General features: G+C 33.6%; 1 protein-coding gene and 1 long non-coding RNA gene across 5 annotated transcripts; both read left to right on the top strand.

The window, feature by feature from the left end:
* Positions 1-1,401: 1,401 nt before the first annotated feature.
* LOC128868602 (myeloid leukemia factor) lies at positions 1,402-25,984 on the top strand. 4 transcript variants are annotated; one of them, XR_008455137.1, is made up of 6 exons: positions 1,402-1,644; positions 8,782-8,993; positions 9,089-9,572; positions 14,093-14,407; positions 17,273-17,792; positions 17,857-18,370. XR_008455137.1 is itself a non-coding variant. In XM_054110881.1 (5 exons), the coding sequence occupies exons 1-5, from the start codon at positions 1,592-1,594 to the stop codon at positions 25,090-25,092; spliced, it is 1,332 nt and encodes a 443-aa protein (XP_053966856.1). In that variant the 5' UTR covers positions 1,402-1,591; the 3' UTR covers positions 25,093-25,984. The 4 variants fall into 4 exon arrangements, 3 of the variants coding, with proteins under 3 accessions (XP_053966856.1, XP_053966858.1, XP_053966857.1); XM_054110881.1 differs by lacking the exons at positions 17,273-17,792; positions 17,857-18,370 and adding an exon at positions 24,825-25,984; XM_054110883.1 differs by having other exon boundaries at positions 17,273-18,370.
* On the top strand, positions 1,651-3,446 carry LOC128868604 (uncharacterized). The gene is made up of 2 exons (XR_008455138.1): positions 1,651-1,954; positions 2,021-3,446. It is a non-coding gene; the product is annotated as an uncharacterized LOC128868604 (long non-coding RNA).
* Positions 25,985-26,475: the final 491 nt, after the last annotated feature.

Raw genomic sequence — 26,475 nt, forward strand, 5'->3', positions numbered from 1 at the left:
AGTGGTTGACTGTCAGGTTTAGCGCTACTAGGACAGTCCTTTCGCAGGAGCGATTTTGGTTAAGCCTGCGCTTTATTTGGGTGCTAAGGCGGTGAGTGCAGTGGTGGTACTGTACACGCTTCGGAATCCATGCTGATGTAGGGCTGGGGGTTATTAAAAACAAAAAAAAAATAAATAAGCAACATACATATGTACATTGTATATCACTAATTTTAAATAATAAAAAAAATATTTATTTATTTATTCATTCTTTCATCAATTAAAGTACAACTCAAATAGATTACTAACACTAAAGCTTAATGTAGTATATGATAAACAATTTCCTAATTAGCATTTAAATGCATACTTGCTCAATTAAGTTAGTTATGTGCGACCACCACTGTAGCCAATGGCAGTCAACTCAACTATAATCATTATTCGTATTTCCATTGTGGGAACACAGCTGAAAGTGTCGTACGGGAACACACCTATACCTATCCTTTTGGCCACACTGAATTCATTATTAATTTCAATTTAATTTTAACGTCGTTATTCGTTCTAAGAAAGAGATGATTCGAGAAGCGTTCTTGCAAACGACAAGACATATAAAAATTAGAGTTCCTTTATAAGTTAGTAGTTTTATTTTAACTGCCTTGAATTAAACATCACAAATAAAGAGTGTTAATAAAATAAAAAGCATATGTGGGGGTTTTAGTCCCCTACACCTTCTCGAATTTTCTTAACATTATGGGAGCCAACCTGATTGCATCAGTGTTGCCAATTTCCAAGCTTAAATATCCCAGTCTGAGTGTAGCAAAGTTGCAATAAAATCGAAAGGATAATTTATTTTTATTTTTAGCTGTTTAACCAGATAAGAATTTCCAAAAGGCAGAAAATTTATAATTGACAAATAAACTTTTTTCAGCTATATTAAAAGAAATAATGAATAAATCATATTATGAGTCTCAAATCCCACGTGCCTTATTTTGTGTGAAAATCCCATATTATGAGCTTTAGCTAAAAAGTTGGCAGCACTAATTGCATTACGTATTGAAATTTGGAAATTCAAAGCTATCTCTTTCGCACTAATGACGGACGAACCTTTACACGAACCTCAACACTCTCAGGGTTGCTGTTGTTAATTGTAATAGACCCATTTTTTGTTTTGGATTTTAGAAGGTGATTTACAAACATATTTTGTAAATTTTACATCTGGCTGGCGGCATAACAGTTGTTTAATAAAATATAATTTAAAAAACACGTACACAAAATTAACATATGAGAGTAATTTTGTATATTTATTTATATATTCAACAAGCATCTAAATATGGTAAGAAAATTGTAGTATGAAGCGACATTCCATGCAACACTGCAAGGCACACACAAACACACATTTGATGCTCGTTTTCAATACAAAGCTAAAGAAATTTGTAGAATTTTGAACGAAGCATTGAAAGGTTAAGACGAATACGAAGACGCGTTTTACATTTTACATCCAAGTGCTTAAGCTCGTGTTTTAATTAATTTTCAACACATTTAATTGCTCATAAATAGCAAAATAATTGAGAAAAGTTGTTGAAGAAAACATTTGAAAAAAGAAAATCACTACAAAATGTCGCTATTCGGCTCATTGATGGGAGATTTCGATGATGACCTTTTTATGGGGTAAGTTTGTGGTTGTGTTGCTGTGTCTACTTTGCGCTTGGTGCTTGATGTTCGGTATTGGGTGCTCCGTTGCCGATATCGTTGAAAAAATTTGTGTTCACCACCATAACATGTGTACCAGTATATGTGAATGTGAATGTTATGTCTTAAAAAGATGTTACGCGGTGAGGGGAGTGAGAAAAATTAAGAAAATAAAATCCAGGTGTATGTAGGAAATGAAAATTTCGATTTTGTTTGCCACTACAGCTGTCATCAGAATAAAATCTAAGTGAAGAAAAATAGCTGAAAATGTTGATTGCGCACGATTGATGTGTGTATCATAAATTTCTTCTAGGTGGCTGATTGATGGAGAAAAATAACCTTTTGATATTTCCAGAATAATTAACATCAGACCTCTTCAAATGTATTATATGCCTGATTGTCCAGCTTATTGTTTGGTATAGATTAAATACACACTCTTGCCCTAAAGAAATGTGAGATGTTTGATAGCTACTGCTTGCGGTGGCCAATTTCTCCATCACTTAACTACGGTTATGTACAAAATATTTATGTATGTATAAATGTGTCAATATATTTGTACGTCAATGACGACGTCAGCTATAGCGCCGCCGCAACGACAACCGCGCATCATAGAAATCGATAATTTTTATATTCCTGCCGCTGTTGATGAAATTGCCTTGCATTTCCTCATAGGCCCACCATTCCCACCCTCTCTGGAACTTTCGATTTTTCCAAACATACTTTTTAAACTTTACTGACACTTGTATTAATTAATTTCTCACTGGTAATTTTTTTTTTTGACTGTCGGCAAGTGTAGATATTATTTCTAACTGTTGTTTATGATGTAAAGCATATTTGTTTATTCATAGTGTCCTAATTGATTTAGCGTACATGTTGAGCTATTAGGGTTAATGGCTCAATTTGCTAGAAGACGGGGGAAAATTGCACTTAATTGTTGATCGCCTATAATATCGTGTAATATTGGCTTAATACAAAAATAATGGCTGTAGCAACCTTTATTACACTCATTTGTATAAAATCGATTGTATCGCAAGTAATTTTAGTGATTTTCAGTATAAAGTATAGTATAAATATGCACGGTTAATCCTCTCTACATATTTTAGTTCAAGATTTTTTGGCTAAAGTGTTTACTTAACACGAAATGAAAATTTTCCAGAATTGAAAAGTAACTTATTTCGTTTGTCCTTAAAAAGGTTTTTCTAAACAAAAGCTGGTAAAAAATGTTTGAGCCTAAGAAACGAATTATGTCATTATAGGCAATATAATATACCTACTACATATTTTCCATTCTTTGGACTATGAAAGCTATATATTTCCTGCCACATCACTTTTTCATTAGGTATTCTCGTTGTGCCATCTTATGATAGGCCTTAGATCTGTACTGATCCGATTGAGTTGAAGAGTCAGAGAGAAAGTCATTAAGAATTAATTGAAGGAGTGTAGTTAGTTTCATCCATATACATACGTTCATAAACAAAATATTTGATGACTATGTCTGGGTCAGTTCGGGATATGAACGGGTTTAATCTACAGAACTTCAACATTTTGATAGTTTGGCGTTGCTTGCTTTATAGGCCTGTCACAGTAGGTTCCAAGACCAGTTTAAGGTGTTAGCAATTGTACAAAAGCAAAAAGCTGCATGTATTTTGTTTTTGTTCTTTGGGCTCAAATATCAAAATGCTTATTTCCAAGGCGAATTAGTTGAATAAAGATTCCTGAGCGATGAGCAAAAAGTTTGAAGCTTGTAATTTGCAACAGTGGAGGATATGGAACAGCAAAAACTCCCTCCTTACCGAACTATAATATCTGAAGGCTTATATTGATCCGCACATATTCTCTCTTTTTACTGTGATTTCCATACAACAAGTTCTGCTCCACACCAAACGCGTTTCTACAAATTTCGGTTCTTGGAAAAAAGTACCCATTCTGCCTTTCATTACTTTTACGCACAAAACACATTTGACCAGTTTTTTCACTTATATCAAATCTTCGTCGAAATAACATTTCCATTTCTTTTTGTTGATTGTTTGGATTTAATAAAAATTGCCGGAACCAAGATGAATATATTAAAAGTGGTCTCGGTAAATCAGCTGATTTGTATTTTTCTTTCGCAGTGGCTGCCAGTACAGAAAGAATTAAAAAGGAATTCATTCTTTGTTTTCTACTTTGCTAATAGGTACTTTGTCGTGACAATCCAACGTACAAAACATTGATGTTGGTCTAGTGCCACCGTTGTGGCAACGAATTCGCTGAGAGCAAAATAGATATATGTACTTGAGTCGAAGGCGCCACATACGTGCCGTACATGGAGTGATAGGACTGTCAAAAGGGGTCCTTTGTGTCCGTTGGGGCGACGTATTTGACTGACGTGACGTGCAAAACGTACAGTGGTGCCACAACGAAATAATTGCCGCATTTAAAAAAAAAACAGTAGATGTTCTTTTCGTGAAAGCAAATATGTACCATATTTCGTGTTGTATAAACCGGTTTTTGTTGATTGTGAAATATTTTATAAAATTAATGCTTATTGAAGCGAAAGAGGGTTTTAATAGAATTTATGGTAGTCGTAGACGGTGGGTGTGACCGTAACTTCGAGATCTGGGCGGACATTCATTTTGCGGGACAACTTGGTTAAGCCTTGCGTGTTCTCTATTCTTTAAGCTTTTATCGAAGAAATAAGGGTGCACTTGAATTGACTCAATCCATTTAAATTCCGTTTATTTTATGTATTTAATTAGATATAATAAAAAAACACCATCGATAAAAATTTGCGCGATACAAACTTGTTCTTCTTTAAACAGTTGTCAATTTCGCCGGACTTGTTGTACGGCAAAAGTAGAAAGTTGCCAAATTCTGTGCATTCTGCCATGACGCCTTCGAATCAAATACATGTAATCTTTTTTGCTCTCGGTCAAATTCGTTGCCGGAACGGACGCAACTGACCCATTGTAACATGTCTATTAGATATGTCAATAAGTGTCTTCAAATGAGTGGCTTGGGCAAAGAACTTATTTTTTCCAAACAATTCTTGTTGGTGTGCCTCCAAACTAACCAACAACCCTGCTTTGAACATTTCATCTTTACCTCAGCCTGAAATTATAAAGCTAAATTTTGTTTAAGCTTTGAAAAATTTTGGTATGAAACTCTTCTCTAAATTAACATACATACATATCTTTACCTTTTACCGTTATTAGTATTTTAATTTGTATTTGGGCACTTCCAAGGTTAGAGGAAAATTAAAAAAAAATTAAATTTTGATATACCTACACACAATTTAATCAATTCCTATACGACACTGTCTACTGAAAGTTTGTTTTCTTAAAAACCTTATCTTTTTTATAGGTTTGGCTTTTCGATTTTTTATTTACTTTCTATGCCAACAAATATGTATGTTAGAAAAAAAATCGAGCTTGAGAATTCAAAATAATAATACACAATAGAAATATTGTTGGATACAATTTTAGATTATTATCTGGTAGATAATTTCATGGCATTTATTTTTCCAACAAATGTTAGCCGCACCTACGAGTTACATAGCACATTTGAACAGTCCGCCTTTTGTCTACTACTTCCAATGAATCTGAATAAAAATTTTAAATGAGCCCAATCTGAAAAAATGCGACTCTAAAGGTGGTCATTTGACTTCTATTATTTTCAATTCTTGCACGAGCTGTATTTTATAGGCAAGTAAGCCAAGACCCTACGTAAAATATTCCATATCGTCGTAGGACTAAGGGCAACAAATTGAGAACGACGAGGAATAAAGACCGACGGTATCTTTTTCAACACTTCGCTCTATGAACTTCGCGAACAGATTTATTTTTTCAAAGAAAATTTCACACAATTTGTAAGCGTTGTTCTGGCCTTAAACGATTCATGATGACTTGTAAAACCATAATGAACAGAAATGTCAACAGTTTGCCATTCTCATAGTCCGGGAGCCAGTCGATTTTGGACTGCGTTTTTATACCGTTAAATTCTTGACTATACATACTTGTAATTTAGCTGCCATGAATAACGAAAGTGAACGTCAGCTGGCGCACCCACGGTGGGTGTGATTGTGAGAGGGTACGAAACGTGCCAAGAGCAAGAATGTATCATTGCGTTCATACATCTTCGCAGCGGGCGGAATTTTCAATGCTTCGGCTGACGGTCTTCCCACCGCTATAAACGCAGCTGACCATCATTATTATATTTTCATATGTGTCCAAAATTATGTAAAAAAATTTCAATTGGTATAAAGTAGTTTTACTTTTTAATTTATTTTACAAGTTTGCCTGTACAGCTGACGTATTTTTCCCCCTCTACCGCGCAGCTGACTATTTTTTTATTCTATATTACTAAATGTCAGCAATACACAAAAAAAATTTCAGCCGGTAATTATGAGTTAAAATTTTATTTTCGACCCGTTTCGCAGCACCCCACGCACGTACCCACCGCTACTGGACCAGCTGACGGTTGGTTTCGTCATCCATTGGATGGCGTCTACCTTCAATATTAAAATCAGTCGGCATGAAATGATGAGATCAAAATGACCCCTGGCTCCTGGACTATCAGCTGTTAAATCGTAGTTATCGATATCGATTTTCCGAGTGAGGAAGGTACAATGAGTGAGGAGAGTGAAAAAATAGTAGCACATTTTTCTGTTTTCATGTGGAACAAATATAATGCAACAATAAATCAGGCATTCAACAATGAAATAGGCATTAATGTGTTTCAAAAATTGTAACTTAATTTTATATTCTAGTTCTAGTACCATCATATTTTTTTCATTTTATTTATTTCGATTTTCCGATATCGATGTTCCATTCCCACGACAGTCGGGTCTAGGGAGCGGGAAAGACCCGGATTCAATGATGATAGATACCAGGTTTGCTTGTTGTTGTTTTAACAGTAACAAAAGCCCCGTCAGTGGGGTTCGTCTGGCTCATCTAAAGGTAGGCCCAGGAAACATGCTGTTTCGACGGGTTGGGTCCAGAGGGAGAGGGGTGTTAGATGAGTAGGTTTTATACCATACTGGTATAACAGTATACCAGGTTTGTTCGTTAGGTATGGTCAAAAAAAATTTTTGAGGGTAACTTTGGATTCTACGTCATTCGTTTTGTGTTTCGCAAAATTTAACTTTAGCGTAGTGAAATACAGAACGTATGACGTCGGCATATCTGTCAAATTCGTTCAGAGCCGAATAGCGGTATGCTAGATAGTACAAATCAAACAAATCTTTTCACCATGGACCTGAATTTATATTCCGCCAAGGACTGTCACTTCAGTAGCACTCCTTGTATAAGAGTGGGGAATATTTATGATGCTTCAACATCAACAACAACAACAACATATCGATTGTTCTCATACAGCTGCAAAAATTCCCGATACATAACAAAAACTGCGGGGTATTTGATGGCGATGACATATCAAACAGCTTACAGCTGGAATCCTTACATTTTTTTACATATTTCGGTTGCTGCAGCAATAGCTTCAAACAGACTATTAGTAATAGATTTTACATGCTAAAAAATTATAAAATTTATTATTTTTAACCCTATGCAATATGTTTGTGTTAATGTATGAAAACTTTAGTCTTGTAAAATCGTTTGCAAGGATCAGCATTGATTTTTTTTTCAAACTTAGCGGAAGTTTTTGGACATCATCACCAGCAAAAACGGCAAGAAAACAAATAAAAGCATTTGAGCAGCTCAAAGGTTCAGTGACATCATCGCAATTTGCAAGCCTATTCGCATTTCTTATATAATCTTTTTTTTTATTGTTTTAATATTAGGGTGTGCGCGAAATTTGACGAAATGGAATGGTTAAAATAGATTTTCACCGAATAAAATTTAGAATGCGTACTATATAAAAATAAAAATGATTGAAACTTAGAAAACAATATGAAAAAAATTATATGAAATTAAACTTTGAATGCTTGCCATTTACTGTAAACGCAAACTTCCACCTTAAGGGAGGGGTCTAGGGTTTGAGCATTTTTTTTAATGAATTTTTGAGACTTTGCTTTAGAGATATGAATAGTGAAAATGTATTTAAACTTTTTGTACATTATAAAGCATCATTTCAACAATATTGTACTAAATTTTTGTAAGAAAATATCGGGAAATAAGCCGGTGAGGTAACTTTTCCGAAAACGCCTTTTCCAAAAGGTGATTTGCGGTGACTATCGTATCTAGTTGTAGAATCACCTGAAATAAAAAAAACAGAATTATTTGGTTAAATTATCACCAAAACCTCCCCCCCACTGGCTCCGATTTTTTTTTTGCCAGCGCGTTTTTGAAGCAAAAAGTGCGATTTTCACTGATTTTTTCGCTGTATAAGTGTAAACCGCCCTTAATGTAAAACAAAAAAGTGAAAAATCTCTCAGTGGGGGGGAGGTATTTTATATATAGAAGTTGTATACCAAATTTGAAAAGGATCGGTTAAATATTGTTGAAGTTCTAATAGTCACGGACTTTGAAAAAGTGGTTTCGAGAAAAACGTAACGCTCCGCTCCAAACGCTCGCAGCTGTCGCAGAGGAGTGGGGACAAAAAGGTCTATAACTCCAAAAGTTTTGCTCCGATTGAGCTGAAATTTTGGGACAATATTTTTGAGATGATTTACTATAAGAAAAAGCTATTTCCAAAAACTCGATTTTTTGAAAGTCAAACCCTAGACCCCTCCCTTAACATGCATTTCTTATTCTAAAACCCATTCTGATCAAAGCGAATCTATTAAAGGTGGTGTTGGTAAATCAGCTGATTTGTTTTTTTCTTCTTTGGCTGCGTCCATGTAGCTGTCAGCACAGAATAAAACAAAGCGAATTAGTGCCACCACCTTCAATAAATGCGCCTTGATTTTGAACTTTGAAGAAAATTTACCATCAACTCAGTTAGCTGGGTACTTCAAAAATCAGAAAAGTCATGTTTTTGGCAGAATTAATTTTGTTTTTGGGCGTTTTGTTATCTACATATAATTTTTGGAAGTAAAAAATTTTGTTCGTGATAATGCCTGCAGGCGCACGTCGACGGTCACAACCGTATGCTACATTTAAATTAGTTTTATTCCTTAAATACCCACCTAGAATACCTTGTTTTGCTCAATCATTTACTAATAAAATTTTCACATTTCAGCAATCATATGAATGCAATGAATATGCAAATGCGTTCGATGAATCGTCTAATGAATTCACTCATGCCCGATCCATTCAATATGCTGACACCGTTCGATTCAGGCTTCCAACAGAATGCGCTCATGGAACGCGGCAATCCACATGTCGGTAATCCAATGGGTGGTTTTATGGGTTTTCCCCCAATGGCAAATATAAATCGACTACTCAACTCAGGTAAGTTGCCGCCGCCGAACAACACATTCGCGTCCTTGAATTTGAATTTTTTTTTCGTTAATAACAAATTAAAAATATAAATATTTCATTTGTAGATATCGGCCAACCACATGGCTCCTCTTATTGCTCTAGCTCAGTTATCACTATGTCCTCTGGCCCAGATGGACGCCCACAAATCTATCAGGCCACAAGCAGTACAAAAACTGGGCCAGGCGGTATACGTGAGACGCGTAAAACAGTGGAAGACTCAAGGCAAGGCATGAAGAAAATGGCTATTGGACATCACATTGGCGAACGTTCGCATATTATTGAGAAAGAACAAGACTTGCGTTCCGGTCAATTGGAGGAACGTCAAGAGTTTATAAATTTGGAGGAAGACGAAGCAGAGGATTTCGATCGTGAATTCACCAATCGCGCGCGCATGGGCGGTGTACGTGGTGCGCGTCCACAAGAGATGATCACAATTGAATCGGCTGACGATGATGATGCACGTCCGCGTCATTATAGCAGGCATCATGGCAGTGGTGGACAACATCGCAGACATTTGCCAGCATTGCCCGCACCACCACAACAGAATAGGTAAGTTTGCGTAAGCTGCTTTCTTTATGTTGGAGTTTATTTTAGATTTACTTTACATTTTGATTTTTAATTGGTGTGTGTGTATGACGTGTATATACTCTGAGACAGTCTAATTATCAACATTCGGGTAAATTGCTTGCGGGTATGAGCTTACACAACTAATTAAGCAAAATTTAGTGAAATATAATTTTTTCAGTTTTTATGCTGTTTTAAGTTAGATGTGTGATATGATTTTATATCTTACTTGTATATGTATGCGGATAAAATAGATATCTAATTATTTATGCAATATGAAATGGTGTTATTGAAAAAAAAAAAAACCGTTCTAAACAGGTTAGGATTATAAATTATAAATGTGATTGGTTTACCAATGCTTTAATGCTGCCGTTAGGCATATTTTTTATGCTGTCTAAAATTATGGAATTATGACTAATTTTAATAGCAAGTTTAACCCTAACTCACCGTTGGGCACCCGAAACTGGCGAGAATTTTCCGACTTTGGACGTGAATTTAACATATCGCACCCTAAATACAAAAGGGTCACAACTCAAAATTTTCCACACTCGAGCTTGACTTGTTTACAGTAGCACAGAAAACAAACTATGTGACATATCACGCTGAAATTTGCCATGTAAGCTTATAACAGTCGTACCAAAAAACGAAAAATTTATTTTTGCCATATGTCATCCGTGGACCGTTTTATTGTTAACGTCTCGTTCATATTTGAGCAGAAGGAACATTTTGAGTTGTGACCCTTTTGTATTTAGGGTGCGATATGTCTATTATAGCTAAACACTAGAGTTTCCAAGTAACTTCCTAAAATTTAATTCTCCCTCGCTTTATGGCTATAACTTTTTAAAAAAGTTACTCGAACAGCACAAAAAAGGCCACCAGATTCGGGTGCCCAGCTGAAGGTTTTAAAAACGGTGTCCATCGAAGCAAAGTTAGCTCGTCGTACTGTTTTATTAAAATTACTTTAACATGCGCGTAAATATATAGAAAAAAATCTTCCTTGTAATTCCCGTCCTTCCCTAATGCAATGTGTATTATTTTCTTTCTTTCTACATCTGAATCGGCCCTAATTATAGATATACCGAAATTTCTCTTTTCTACTTTTTTGCGTTTTATCGTCTTGTTTTTTTTTTTGTCCACTGTTGCATTTTCGAAATTATTTTTTATGTTATTTTTGCGTTTATGTATAATAACTATTTACGCTTTTCGTACAAATAGTAAATCACTAAAAAAAATTCACTGGTTTATTCAAAAAACAATTGTTACTTTATATCTACTTGCAGATATGATAAAAAATAAGAAACAAGTATATAGAAACAATGAAACAATTGATTGAGGATTGAATTTAACTTCGACTAGCATATAACTACTACTACTACTGCTACTACATACCACTAAAATGTATATGTATATATCTATATATCACTTATACAACTTATACTACTGCTATCATTCCCAAACCTCGAAACAGAATAAAGAAACAAACGAATTCGTAATTAACTGCAAGCAATAATCAGAAAATTTATCAAAACCAAAAATGAAATATTGAAAAAAAAAATGCATATTAAGCGTAACTAAATATACAATAGTGGCCAGCATACCTTAACTACATACAGAATATTAACAAAGAAAAGGAAGAAATATTATTAATAAAAGCAGTTGCAACTTGAAAAAATGAAAGCCTACGAGTTTTTTTCAATTTCACAACACCTTCCCACTCCACTTCACATACATAACGTACTTATTAATACTAACAACAAAAAAGGCCTAAATTAAATGCGTCCCGTAAAGCAATTTTTCGACACCCACAAATTCGTCCTAAAAGCAAAAATGAGGTAGGCCATTTTGTAAATTAAATAGCATAAATTTTTTTTTTTAGAATTTTTTTACTTATACTTATTTGTCTCGTTTATTGTGTTGGTAGTTGGAATTTTTATTTCCTATTTGATTTGTATTTCTTAGCATTTGTTAACTTTTTGAAGCATCACCTCTCAACTTAATTTCTTTCTGTAATATTTCTTGTGTGTTTGGAGTAAATGTTTTCTTTATGTATAGAGAATGCTCATTGTTTTCGCCTTACTTGCTTAGTCCACTGTCAATTGAAGAAAGATCAAAACAGAAGAGTTAATTAAATGTTTTTTAAACCAGCTTCTAGCAGACAGAACGTCATCCTTGAAATATTTACTGACAGGTTTTCTAGGCATAGAAATTTGCAAATAAAAAAACGTATATAATTTGATTCTATAGGAATTATTCTTAAGGTCTCTTCTTTTCGCCAACGTTAGCGAGTGGCGAATAGATGAAGCAACTGGTATGAATAAGTAGCTTGGCAGCGCTAGAATAGAGCTGCCTTAAATTAAATTTTTTTGTAAGATAATGAGTTAAACCAGTTGAATGAGGTATAGCCACACTCGCTAGCGGCGAAACTTGCTCAATAACTTTGTTGTTGCTTTCACACGCAAATGTTTCGTCAAGTTAGTCGAGCAGAGAGATAGCGAGCGGGGAAATGGCGAATAGAAAGGGCCTATAATAGTACTCCCTAGCGGCGCCACTTGCTCGATAACTTTTTTGTTGCTTTTACACGCAAATGTTTCGTCAAGTTAGTCAAGCAGAGAGATAGCGAGCATGGAAGTGGCGAATAGAAGAGGCCATCGATAACTTTGTTGTTGCTTTCACACGCAAATGTTTCGTCAAGTTAGTCGAGCAGAGAGATAGCGAGCGGGGAAATGGCGAATAGAAAGGGCCTATAATAGTACTCGCTAGCGGCAAATCTTGTTCGATAGCTTTGTTGTTGCTTTTATACGCAAATGTTTCGTCAAGTTAGTCAAGCAGAGAAGTGGCAAATGGAAGCGGCCTTTATATTTCATTTATAAAATATATTTGCCATTTTTATTACCCCAAAAGTGTACATTCGATATTTTTTGATTGTGTTTTTTTTTTTATTAGTACGAAAAAGTAAATGCCGTTTTTAATGCAGTTTTTAAGGGGGCAGATACCTACAAACGCCCATATTTTCTCTGATTTTCATTAAAATTATTTAAAATGAAGAAGTCAATATATTTTTTTCACAATTGGCATATAGTTTATTTATACATTAAAATAATATTAAATTTTGTTTTTTATTTTAATCATTTAAAATGGGGGATGTACACTCAATTCTTCCAGGAAGTCGCAGCGGGGCTTCTGAATCGGCGGGCATTGTAGCATCGGCGTCAGTGACCTGAATACAAAAAACCAAAACTTTTTTTGTTTATTAATGTCATAATTTCTTTATGAATTAACAATAAATGGGGAGAAAAAAATCGCGGAATAAAATGCTTAAAAAAATGAATTTTGAGGCGAGTTTTCCTACTATTTTTTCGAAAAGTTGAAATACATAGAAAGTAGTATCATAAAAAAGATGCGTGCAAAATGTCAGGGAGATCGGTCAATAACTTTTCGAGTTATCGTATACGCAAATTCGAAAAATATAGTTTTGAGAAAAACGCGTCTAAAGTTTGAAGGCGTAACTATACCTCTCCCAGCGCTCGAATGCAAAGAATAGAGTCGTCACGGTTGACGATCTATAATATAAGAAATACTTCAATTTACGTTCTAAAATTTTTTTGACATATTCTTAAAGGATTATATGATATTAACATTTTATGAAAAAAAACATATTTCGGAATTTTACAGGTATCTGTCCCCTTAAGCTCTAGCGTTCGGTCTGTATTCCAGTATAGCTAGAAAAATAAATTTTCGCGCCTAAAAGATACAATGTGAAGCTAAGGGTATATTTTCATGGCAATGGCATATTGATCCCCCGCTCATAATATTGCCTATTTTTAGGCGCCAACTATTTACAAAATTTCGCGATGTAGATTTTTGAAAAAAAAAAAAAACGAATTGAAACATACTTATTTTATGAAGCACATTTTCGAAAAGTTCCTCAGTACTTTTCAAAATGTGGAAATTTGTGAAAGTAGCGCGTTTTAAAGCAAAAAGCAACGAAAACAAAATAAAACTATAACTTGCAAGTGTTTAAAAGTTATAATTAAAGAAATATGGTATGTTATGCCTTCAAAAATCAATTTCTCTAACATCGATTACGCAAAGTAGGCAACTTTCGCTTTGATCCATTTGCAACTGATTATATCAGTTATATAGGTTCATTACAACTAATTATAATGCGCTTAAATAGCGTTGACTACATTAAAGTAGAGCACATTTAATACGTACATACATATAATTAAACACAATTTTTACTAAAATAACATTTCTACTAAATTATAAACAAGATGTAGGTCATAGCATCATCGACATCGTTCCTTATATTCGCGCTCATTCTATTCGTTTTCAGAAAAAGAATTGTAAGCATTGAAAAAAATCTTCATTAAAAACTTAGAAACAAATAAAAAAAAAAAAGAATAACACCACCACCACCACCAACCATAAATAAAATATGTTCGTAAAAAAATTGTATTTTCACTTCAATTTTCTTCGCCTTTCACACTTCGTTCCAAACACAGCTCTTCTTCTCCGTTGTCCAATTCGTCGTCGTCTGTTGATTTGTCGAACGCCAAGTCTAACTCTAATAAAAATACCACTACAACGAATCACAGCATAACCACCGAAGGAAATGCTACCACTGCAACGAGCAAGAGGAACACCAACAGCAATAACAACAGCTACTTGACGTCGAATGCAACGCGTCGTTCCCCAGCCGCCGCCGGTTATCAACATCGTGGCATTACAGCTCGTCGTCCATTGCGTACGCCACCATCGTCGCCACTCGCCACCACGCCGACCAATCACAGCCACAGCAGCGCATCGGTAACGACAAGGTTTGTGTCACAATATTTAAGAACAAACAGAGAACATCAGTCAAAAGAAAGAAAAATATAAAAAGATATAGCGAAAAAACCGCAAATTAATTTGCGAAAATTGGAACAAAGCAACATTTCCATCCCTCGCATTCGATTGAATATGAAATTGCAAAAGTGTCCAAAGCCACTGTTAAGCACTAAAGACTCTACACTACGCGTTTGTTTATTAATTTCGTAATTTCTTGAAATGCAGAATTTCTACGTCGCAATTTTTTTCATTTAATTATTGTTGCTACGATTTCCTGCGTCCTTTCAGAGAATCTGCGGCATTACAGTTGCTACATTTCGATGTTCTGCGTTTATTATTATTTTTTTTTGTAATTTTAGTTGGTAACAACATTCTGTGACAGTTAGGAAACAATTATCTCTCATTTACAGTATTATTTAGTGCAGATTTAGCAATTTTTTCAGTCTTTTTTTCATATGTTTTGCTACGAATTTGAATTAAATTTTATATACTCCTATTTATATAATTTTTTCTTAGTTGTGCCAAATTTACTGTGATTTAAATTTAACTGATTCTAAAAGTATTTAAAAATACATTAAAAAAAATCGCGAAAGTCGTTTTTACGTACACCTGTGTTCATAATAAAAGCAGGCCGGCATATTGCATTATGATTTTAATAATTAGAATTTTTTTATTACTTAATACTTTGTATTTAATTTTTTGTATATCTTATTATTTTCTATTAAAATTTTTTAGTTTTATATACTTATTACTTTTTATTTAATATTTTTTTTTTTGTTTACTCATTACTTTTTATTTATTATAATTTTTTTGTTACGTATTATTTTTTATTACTTATTATTTTTATAATTTTATTATTTTTTTATATTTTATTGTTTTTTTATAATTTTATTATTACTACTTTTATTTTTTAAAATGAAAAAAAAAAAATTTTACTCATTTTGTTTTATTTAAGTGCTTTTATTGTTTTTTCACTTATTGCTTATAATTTTTATTTAATTTTTTTATTAGTTATTATTTAAATGTTTGTTTTTATTTTTTTATTACCTATTACTTTTTTTGGACTTTTTAAACTTTTTTATTACTTATTTGTATTTAATTTTTTCGTTACATTTTGTATTACTTATTATTTTTTTAGTTAATTTTTATTACTTATTATTTTTTATTAGATTTTTAAATTTTTTGTTTATGACTTTTTTTTATTTTTTTATTATTATTTTTTCATTAAGTTTTTTATTGTTTTATTACTAATAAGTTTTTTTATCGATTATTACTTTTATTTAGTTTTTTATTACTAATTTTTTATTTAAATTTATTATTTTTTATTAAAGTTTTTAAATATTTTTATTAATTATTTTTATTTATTTATTTTTTGTTAAATATTAATTTTTATTTAATTTTTTTATTACTTATTATTTTTTATAATTTTTTTTAATTTATTTTTTATTAATTATTTTTTATTATTTATATTATGTTTATTATTATATTTTATTATTTTTATTATTATATTTTATTATGTATTATTATTTTTTATCATCTATTATATTGATTATCATTTATTTTTTTAGCTCAGACTACAACGAAAAATTCAAAAACTTCTAAAATTTTTTATCTAACTTTTTGGTCTGAATTTGTCGAAAAATTTTGTGTATGCTGTTTTACATATAACGATTGCTTGTTGATTTTTACATTGCACAAGACCGCCCAAAACCCGATTTTTAAGCCAAGTCTACAAATTTTTTTTAATTAATTAATTTATTATTATTGAATAAATATATAAAATTGAAAATAATGCATATTCGTAATTTTTCTAAAATTTTTATTAAAAAGTTTAAAACTTAATTGAATAATTTTTGTTATTGTAGGCGCTATGCTTTTATAAAAAATATAAAAAAAATCAATTTAAAAGGGTAAAATTTTGCAATATGCCACGCTGGTATTATTGTGAATACTAGGGCGTAAAAAGAAAATTGTATTTTTTAATTTTTTATTTTTTTTTTTTTTAATTTTGCACCAGCTGCTGTCGCAGCAACGGTATCTCCGGGGAATAAAACACTCCCCTTCGTTTGCCCTTAACACATTTTTTGTTATTTTTAAATTTAATATTTAGAAGATATTTTATTATAAGATAATTTTAATAATGCTTAGTAACTTTTATTACTGAAATAACCGTCAATTTCGCCCTTCATAAGTTAAACTTCATTTCTAAAATTTTTCCAAAAAAAAATATGCTAAAACTAATACTTCTCTAAAACTAAATTTAATTTCCCATGAAAACTTTTCAAACATTCATTAATCATTCTTATTGTTCGGCACGACTAATAACTTAAAAGCGCCATAAAAATATTAACAAAAAAATTCCTGACATTTTTTTTTAGTTTTTTTTTTTGTCATTTTAAGACTACACATTTCATGGGGAACCGATTCATTTCAAATACAAAAAGACTTAAAACCGGCCAAAAATGGAAAAATTCCCAACTTTTAAAATGGCAAAAGCGCCATAAAATGTTTGAAAAATTTTCAAATTTGTTTCCAATTTTAAATTTCGAAGTACAAATTTCTGCAATTTTTTTAAATTTATTTTTTTCTTCATTTAATTCATCTTAAACCTGCATCAAAACATAATTTTTTAATACTAATAATAAATATTCAATTTAATTTTTCATCGAATTTCAAAAAAAAATACTAATAATCATTGGCAAAACCTCGCTCCCTTTTTCAACACCCAATAATCCAATCTTTTCTCTCCTCTTCTCACGGCATCTTATCAACAACTTAACTACTTTTTTCTCGCTTCTTGAATCTTAATAAAGGCACAAAAAATTTAAACTTAAAATAACTTTTCCACCCAACAGAGATTGGCGTTTGTACAATCCACGTTTTTATCGCACAAATAAAATATAAGCAACCGCAACAACACAAAAACCAAAACCAAAACCAAAACAATTGCAGTGATTCGCGAGCATCGATAAAATATCAGAGTAAGCAAATATAACGCAGTAATTTAAGAAACTTATGGAAATTAGAAGTGAAGCAGACGGAAATAATAACAAAAACAATACAGATGGGAAAAATGTAAATACTTAGATATTAAAAACAAAAACAAACAAAAAAAATGCGAATTATCGAAACGAACGAACAATAAAAAAAACGAGTTTTTAACGAATAAACAAAAAATAATAAGCTAAAGCAAAAAAATAGTAAAAGAATCAAGTAAGCTAAGAATCGATTGAAATATAGTAAATACATGGGCTGTATAAAACAATAGTGAACTGTTACAGCAACAACAACAATATTGGCATGCTTTGAAATGCAGCGCGCGTCAACAAAACTGATTTGAAATCACAAAGCGCAACCAACATAATAAGAAACGCGGTAGTAAATAAACCTTCAAATAACAGACGTTTCACTTGAATGCAATTTTGATTTATTTGTGCAGTGAGAGACGACAAAAACGGAAACAAACTAAGGGAATGGAATGGATTGCTGCTGATCTCTCGACAGTCACAGCTACGTTATTGGAACGACCTGGCTTTTATTCGGTCAAAGACTGCCACTTCAACAGGATTCACTAAAAACGTATGGGGAATGTTATATATTGTTACAACAACAAATCGACGGATTGATAGAACAATTCGGATTCATACACCGTCAAGAATAGAATTATTACTCAAGCGGCACTCAGTAAAGTTTCTTGTGGGGTGCTTAGCTGTTTAAAAAAAATATGGTGGCTCTTCGATAGTTGAATCTATTTTAACGGCTCGGCTCGGTTGTATATTCCATCAACCACTGTCAAACTTCAGCAGCATTGCAGAAACATGGTTGGAAAGTGTTTTCAGCTTTTACACAAAAAAACTTGTTGGAAACCACTACTAAAGGTCGATGCACTCTCCGCGGCAGTCAGTTCTACGTTACCGGAACTACGGCGTCGTTGCATGGTGAATGTTTATGCTGCTAAAACAACAACATCGATACGCTACAAACTAAATATAACAAATAATAATAGTAAATATGTGTTAAAAATGTGGATTTTTTTGAAATTCTTTCGCCCCTAGTCAACGCATTCTTCTACTGCCGCCAAGCCTTCTTCACACTACTGACATCTTGACTGCCTTTTGTCAGTACAACTCTACAAATATTTAACAGTCAACGTCCTTCTGCTTTCACCTTGCAGTTTTACGTGTAAGAACTCAGTTTTACTACAACCGGCCGCTTTATAAAATTTTGTTTGTTCAAAAAAGTCCCGTCACTGTACATAAATTTCCATGTGAATGCTGTGTATACGTTTGTCGTCGCATTTTACAAAGAGATCTACAAAAATTCCATATTAATTGTTGCTTTTTGTTTTCATCGTCCATCGATGATGTGTCTCACCAACAAGACTTTGCTGTGCTTATTTTGCTGCTTAATACTGTAAATACTTGCCGCTGCAATAATGCGTTCAATAAAATCACAAAAAGTGTGTGAAAATGAATCGCTAGTGCACAGAACGTTGAAATATATATTAATAAATGGTAATTTGTGTAGAAATCCACGTTCGCAACGGAGTTGAATTGGCGGGATTACGGAAATCAGACAGATGGTTAGCTGATCAAAGCGTAACTACTATAATGGCATTGAAATAATTCATGGCCCTTGGAGAAATTGTTGTGTTCATACCTTTAGTTAGATGTGTATTTTGGTTGTCTTCATATATTACCCGTAGCCTGTAGTCGCTAAAAAAAAATGTGATACTGGTGGTGGGTGGTATTGGCTGCTCGGTGGTAGGATTTTTGCACGTCGTCGCTCTCATTTGTCTGATTAAAATTAGTAATTTGTATTTACGCAAGTGGTATATGATCTACATGCATACGTACACGTAAATATACGCCATATTTTGAATTCACAAAATTTCTAATGGTCGCGTTGGAGAAATTTGATTATCCTTTTACACTTGCAATGATTTTGCTGGCTTTACGGTCTTCACAAAGGTTTATAAAATGAACTAAAATTTAACTTTAATAAATACTATCATAAAACTTCTACGCATGCGCAATAAATTTTTTGATCGTGTGTTAGCCGTGGTGTAATATTTGAAGGACTTAACCCATTGAAGATTCATTGCTAGGATGCGATAGGTGGTGCCGCGGTCAAATTTCTAATATTGTTTGTATTGGGTATGGTTATAAGTTTCCGTCTTTTCTTAGCCAATTGTAGAGAATAAAGCGAAGTTGGAGGAATCTTGAAGCTTAAGCCCACTTTAAGCGTTCTTAGTGAGCGACTTGATAGTCTGTATATAGGTACTTCACAATATAGACCGAAGCTAGAAAATGCTTCTAGGGGGTTAAAAGCAGCTAATCATCAATGGCGTGTCAATCGATTAATAAAATATTGTAGTTAAAATTAAGATGTAATAACGAAATAGCAGTCAAAGACATTCAAAAGCATAGAATAAGAGAGTGTAAATCCTTCGTCACAGTATTTCCTTCCAATGAGGAATGGGATAACGGGCCTATTGTTAAGAAAAATGATATAAACATCTATACAGATGACTCAAAACTAGACAACAAAGTAGGTGGAGGGGTTTACTCCGATAAACTAGGAGTTAGCCAATCATTTCGCCTACCTGATCATAGCAGTGTATTTCAGGCGGAAGTCATCGCCATAAAAGAGGGACTTACGGTAAAAAAAAATGAGAGTATTATCCACAAATGAAGTCTTCATATACTCGGACAGTCAAGCGGCAATAAAAGCGCTAGGATCTAAAACACACTCGTCAAAAACAGTCTTAGAATATTTTAAACTTCTAAATGACGTATCCAAGTACTACAAAGTGCACCTTATTTGGGTGTCTAGCCACAGGTACAACGCTCGATCTACAACCGGATAAGACGCTGATACCCCTGCTTATAGTCACTTATAAATTACTTATAGATAGAGAAACCATCAAAAACGTTAATACAACTTTTCAAAACCTCACAACATGCGAACTAAGCAGACAGACATGGCCGAAATGGAGCAGCAGTCGGTCGAAAAGCTTGTTAAGATTTAACAGAGAAGCTATAAGAAATATGATAGGAGTATTAACTGGTCATTGTTTAATGGTAAACGTTAGGACTCTCGTACTTCGATTTCTGTAGAAGCTGTCTTAATACAGAAGAAGAGGAAACAGTCAGACACCTTTTATGTGAGTGTGAAAGCTTAGCTATGAGGAGGCTGCACACTCTTGATACGCCATTTTAACCGATGTAGCGGACATAGCGCATCTAAAACTAACGAAGTTCTGCTCGTTTATTAAAGCTACCGGATGGTTTGACAAAGGAACACGTAGGGTATGGATAAGCTGTAGTGGTGTCACAATGGACCTGCGAAAGGTCTAAGTGTGTCGTTACAACAACCATCCAACCTACCTACCTACCTAAGAGTGTGTCAAAATTTCAGAGAAATCGGAGATAATCTTACGGAGATATGTGGCTTTAGCCGAAGTAGTCAAGTTAGGGAAACTTAACGCAAAATAAATTTTAAACGGTTTTTGTGGATCTATTTTTAGAACATCTAATTCTGGTTTTTGCATGTTTTTAAAGCATAATACTTCCTGAATATTGGGGCGAAATTTCAAAGAAATCAGAGAGAAACTTACGGAGATATGTGACTTTAACCGAAGTAGTCTAGTTAGGGGAACTATAAAGAAAGGCGACTTCAAATGAATTTTATAGATTTATTTTTAAAATATCAAATTCTGGTTTTTTACTTCCTTCTAGAGCATACAGCTTTCTAAATATTGTGTCAAAATTTCAAGGAGGCCAGAGAAAAACCTACAGAGATGATCTATGACATTAACCAAAGTAGTCAAGCTAGCGAATAGATTTACATACATTTGTTTTATTTTTGTTTATCTTTAATACATTTTTTAAGGAGTAATTTTCAGTTAAATTTTGCATATTCTCATACATCCCCTCACCCCCATCACAATTTTTTTGTATTACTAAAATATTTGCATTGTTTATTGGTGCACTAGTCACTAAGGGCGAGAAAAAAAAATATAATATAATATATCCTAATCAGTCAAAATTCGAATCGCCTGAAACTCATGAATTTAACCATATGCCATTTGCTTGCCTGCCTGCCTGCTTGCTTGCCACCTCGAATTGATTGCACGCCCCTCATTTACAAATTTCCCTTCAATTTGCAAATCTATGGACTTTTTACAAAACAACTGAAATCGACTTGGCGCTGTATTGAATCGCGTGCCTGGTTATAACGAAATATTTGAACTGCTAACCCTATAAGGCCGGCCCTACTTACTCTTTATACAGTGCGGTACTTCTTCAACGAATCGGCATTTTCTATTCCATGCGAATTCTAATTGTTTGCTCCATAAAATACATTAAAAAAATGTTAGTTAAATGTTTGTGTTCTTTTACACATTTCTTGTTTTATTTGAATTAATTGCCCATTTCTATTTTTCATTGAGTTCTAGAGAAAGTGAGAGACTCAAAATTAAGGTACATTAAACAGTTAGAGCCTATTTCCACGAAGACTTTCCACCATGGGTGACATTCTTTTTCAACGAAATCTGCGAAAATCTTCGTGCATTTACACGGTGACTTTTTATTTGCGGGGCTTTCCTTGCGTGTTTTTGACGTTAAAGCGAGCAATTTTCTTTGTTCATTCGTTCGTTATGCGCGCGTCCAAAGTGCACTTGAACAAAAATACGAAATTGTGAATGCCATCAAAGCGAAATGCCAAAAAAATCACCTCTATTTAGTTGACCGTGCGTGCATGCCTACCCCATTGACTTCTCTACATTTTTTGCCATCAAACTCGACTCGCATGACTTTCTACTCAGGGTGAAAACTCATCGTGTAAACTGGTGCTTAGTTGGCAGTAGAACAAAAACAACAAGAGCAATGAATTTTGTTTCTCCTCTTGGTCCTCAGGAGGCCAAATCTATAAACGAAAACTGACAGTTTAGCGTAATTTAAATAAAATTTAACGATTTAGATGGCAAATAAATAGGAAAACTTAAATCAACTGCTCTACTACCAGTTCAATCATTGCCACGACAGTCGGTTGTACATTACCGCAATGACCCGCATTTATGTCCGGCCAAGTACTTGTCACTCTAGCACCGTTCCCCGTTCATGTAAGGCAAATGTTTATGCCGCTACAGCAACAACAACAACTACCTGTTCAATGTGCCTTGCTCAAAATGAAAATTCGGCCGATTTGACGAAGATGTGCATCATCTAGTAGAGTTGGTTACTATTACTTGGAATTCATGATAATGAAAATTGCATTAAAATATTATTAAAAAAATATATATTTTCCTAGAAACGTTGCGTATTTCTTCATCTTTAACGCAGCAATTTTAGTGGTGCCATAACCATAAAGCCATAGCCGTAACCATAAACATTGCAGTATTTGTCGATTAAGTCGCGCCGTAACCATAAACAGCTGATAATGAAGTATAGTTCATGGGAACATTTGCATTTGGTCGTAAAAATGCGGAAATTTTTCACTAAGTCAGCTAATTTTTCGCCCTTCATTTCCAATATTTTAAATTTTTATCGCAAATATCAAAAGAAATGTAAAGTACCTTCTGCTCAAATATGAACGAGACGTTATGAATAAAACGGTCCGCGGATGACATATGGCAAAAATAATTTTTTTTGTTATTTGGTAGGACTGTTATAAGCTTACATGGCAAATTTCAGCGTGATATGTCACATAGTTTGTTTTCTGTGTTACTGTAAACAAGACAAGCTCGAGTGTGTTTTTCGAATTTAACGATGGAAATTGAAGTTGAACAAAGAATTTGTTTGAAATTTTGTTATTCCAACAAAATTTCGGCTTCAGACGCCTTAAAAATGTTACAGACAACCTATGGGGACTGCTTTATCGCGTGCACGTGTTTTCCAGTGGTACAAATCGTTCAAAGAGGTACGGCCCTCTCAACCCAAAAAACCACGCCAAAGTCGCTCAAAAATTAAGGTTACGCTGACTGTTTTTTTCGATTACGAAGGTGTGGTGCACTCGGAGTTCCTTCCGCAAGGCCGATCGGTTAACGCTGAATATTATTTAGACGTTTTAAAGCGTTTGCGCGAGAACATTCGTCTTAAAAGGAAGGAATTGTGGGACAATAAGTCATGGTTCTTGCATCACGATAATGCACCAGCTCACACATCACATCTTGTTCGCGATTATTTGAACAAAAATAATGTTAATATCGTTCCGCAAGCACCGTGTTCGCCTGATATGGCTCCATGTGACTTTTTCCTGTTTCCCAAGCTCAAGTTGCCGCTCCGTGGAAAACATTTTGAGACAATTGAAGTCATAAAAGAGAATTCGAAGAACACACTCGAGCTTGACTTGTTTACAGTAGCACAGAAAACAAACTATGTGACATATCACGCTGAAATTTGCCATGTAAGCTTATAACAGTCCTACCAAAAAACAAAAAAATTATTTTTGCCATATGTCATCCGCGGACCGTTTTATTGATAACGTCTCGTTCATATTTGAGCAGAAGGTACATCATGTTTCGACTTGACTTAAACAAAATTAAAAAAAAAAAAAGTTGTCGCTGTTTGTGTGGAGCTCGTTTTTCCGTTTTCATCTCAAGTCCTTGGAGATGCATCTAAAATGAATCGGACAAGAGAAATTAGTTTTATTAATAGATAATCTTGTGCCTGATCGAAGCTTGTTTTTTTTTCAAAATTAACAATATGGCGGCCTCAGGAAATATTTTTGAGATTTTCGAGAAAAAAACCGACAATTAATTGTAAAAGAAATCGAAATTTTGAAAAAAAATCCTTCGATCAGGTACGAGTTTTTCGTGTTTTTCAAAAGCAGTATAAATTTTATTGAAACCTACCAAGCGGTTTTTAAGTTACAGTGATCACCAGTTCAAAAAACATAGTTTTGAGAAAGACGCTTTTAAAGTTTTGCTCTCGAACGCTCCGGAGCGCCCTTTGTTAATTGTTGAATAACTCGAAATGTATTTGCCGGATTCACTTAAAATTTTCACACAATATCTTTAAGATATTTGAAAATGCAAACAAAAATCCAATTTTTTGAAAATTCTGACTAACCCCAACCCCTTAACAGTGCTGCCCATTTGTTTGATCAGAACAGCTGATTGCTACGGTTACGGTCGGCGCCACTAATTGCAGTTTAAAATACATTTATTTACACAGTTATTTTGTTAAAAGTTCACAGATAATTCATATGTGTATGCCATCTGTTGTTTGCTTGCATCCTCTCCTATTTGTGTGTTAATTTTAATTTTGTTTCTTTTATTTTCTTCAATTTAATTTTTGTTATTAACTTTAAACATTAGTTTTTTTTTGGTTTTAGCTTTTAAGCTTGAAATTCTTTGTCACTTGCCGTTGCTAATTTTTATAAATTTTATTCGAATTTTTACAGCGTACATCCCCATCCATATAATGCTTCGGCCGCGCGCCGCAATTATCGCTCTAAACATACCAAACAGCATCAGCAGCCACATCAGCCGCAGACCTTGACCATAACCGAAATAATCGATGACGACGATGATGATGAGCCACAGCCAACAACAGCAACAGTAACAGTAGTTGAAGAAGATGATGAGGCAGCAGAAGCTACAACCGTTATCAATCCAGCAGCCCAAGCAGCTAAAACACCGGCTAATAAATGTCACACATCGGCTCATTAAAATTATTAAAAAAAAAACATAAAACAAAATAATAATAATAATAATAATAATAAATAATATAATATAATATATAAATAACTAATTCGCACATGAGAGAATGAGTTGTAATGCTAATGCCGACAGACGTATTGGATTTTAAGTAATAGCCCGACGACGACGACGACGACGACGAGCACATTCATCGATTATAATGAAATGTTCAAAAATTGAGGTGGTTCACAGAAGCGTAACGTGCGCTGTTTAATTATTTAGTTAAAAATAGTAGAGGAGCGCGTTGAAGAGGAGGGGAAAAATAAGATATGGTGGCTTGGGGCACATGGAAGTGTGCGCGCTGTATGAAAAGCAGCGCCATTCAAACATATTTCGTTTAGGATTTTAAGCAATGGAGGCAAATAAGCAAACAAAACAACAAAAAAAGCCACCTTAGGATAACATTTAAAACTTTATCATTTATAGTATCATTTTATTGAAAATTACCTGCACTTTGTTTGAAATGTATGCTGCGCGCAAGGAACATTCTATAGCAGTGAAGTTTGTGATTAATAAAATCAAAAATAGAAGAAAACATAAACAAACAAACATAAATTAATTGTATGAGATTGGCAGGCTGATCAGGCTGTGCTATGCTGTACCGTAGTAGCTGCCGCTCAATTCAAGGCGTATACCAATTCAATACAAATTATGCTTTCAACAAATTTAATCAAATATTTTACTTGATTTCCCTACATACAAATATAAGAAATTCTAAACCTTACTTGTGTATTATGAAATATATTTGTGAATTACTTGCAACACAAAAACAAACAAAAAATCACACAAAAGTTATGGCTAAAATATGTATGAGAGTATTAGTAAAGGTTTGTAAAAATAGCTGAGGCTACGGCAAAGAAAATTGTATTGATTCAAACTGGCAGGGGATGCGTGTGCGAAGCTACTTTCATTTTGTCAGCAATTTGGTCAGCAGGCAGTAGAAATTTTATGCCAACAGCGCCGCGTACATGAATTATTTTAATACTTGCGCCGCTTTGCTTGACCGGCGCCTCAAACGCTCTTCAATTGCTACGATAAGGGAATTGTCAATTTTTGGTGTTTTTAAAATGTGTGTAAAATTAAAAAAAAGAATGTAAATTTTTGGCAAATTATGAATTTTTCAAAGCAATTGAAAAAATTGTTGAAAAGCAAATTGAGGATAAGCAAAAGGGTGAAACAACAAAAATACGCAGATTGTAAGGCAGTAAATTGTGCGTCAAAATTCAAATTCTACCGTAAACAAACATAAAAAAGAAGATAGTTTTATCAACTTGAATTTATGTGCGAGATGATAGTAGCATATTTAAGGCAAGGCGGCGACTTTGAAGGGAAAAAGAAAAAAAATGAATCATT

The sequence above is a fragment of the Anastrepha ludens genome, chromosome 6, assembly GCF_028408465.1.
Source record: "Anastrepha ludens isolate Willacy chromosome 6, idAnaLude1.1, whole genome shotgun sequence".
Taxonomy (NCBI): domain Eukaryota; kingdom Metazoa; phylum Arthropoda; class Insecta; order Diptera; family Tephritidae; genus Anastrepha; species Anastrepha ludens.

Bases quoted from the DNA above. Each gene is read 5' to 3' on its own strand.
- LOC128868602 (XM_054110881.1), top strand. From the start codon at position 1,592: ATGTCGCTATTCGGCTCATTGATGGGAGATTTCGATGATGACCTTTTT. The intron at 9,573-14,092 runs GTAAGTTTGCGT...TTCCAAACACAG, and splicing joins GCACCACCACAACAGAATAG to CTCTTCTTCTCCGTTGTCCA. The intron at 14,408-24,824 runs GTTTGTGTCACA...GAATTTTTACAG, and splicing joins AGCGCATCGGTAACGACAAG to CGTACATCCCCATCCATATA.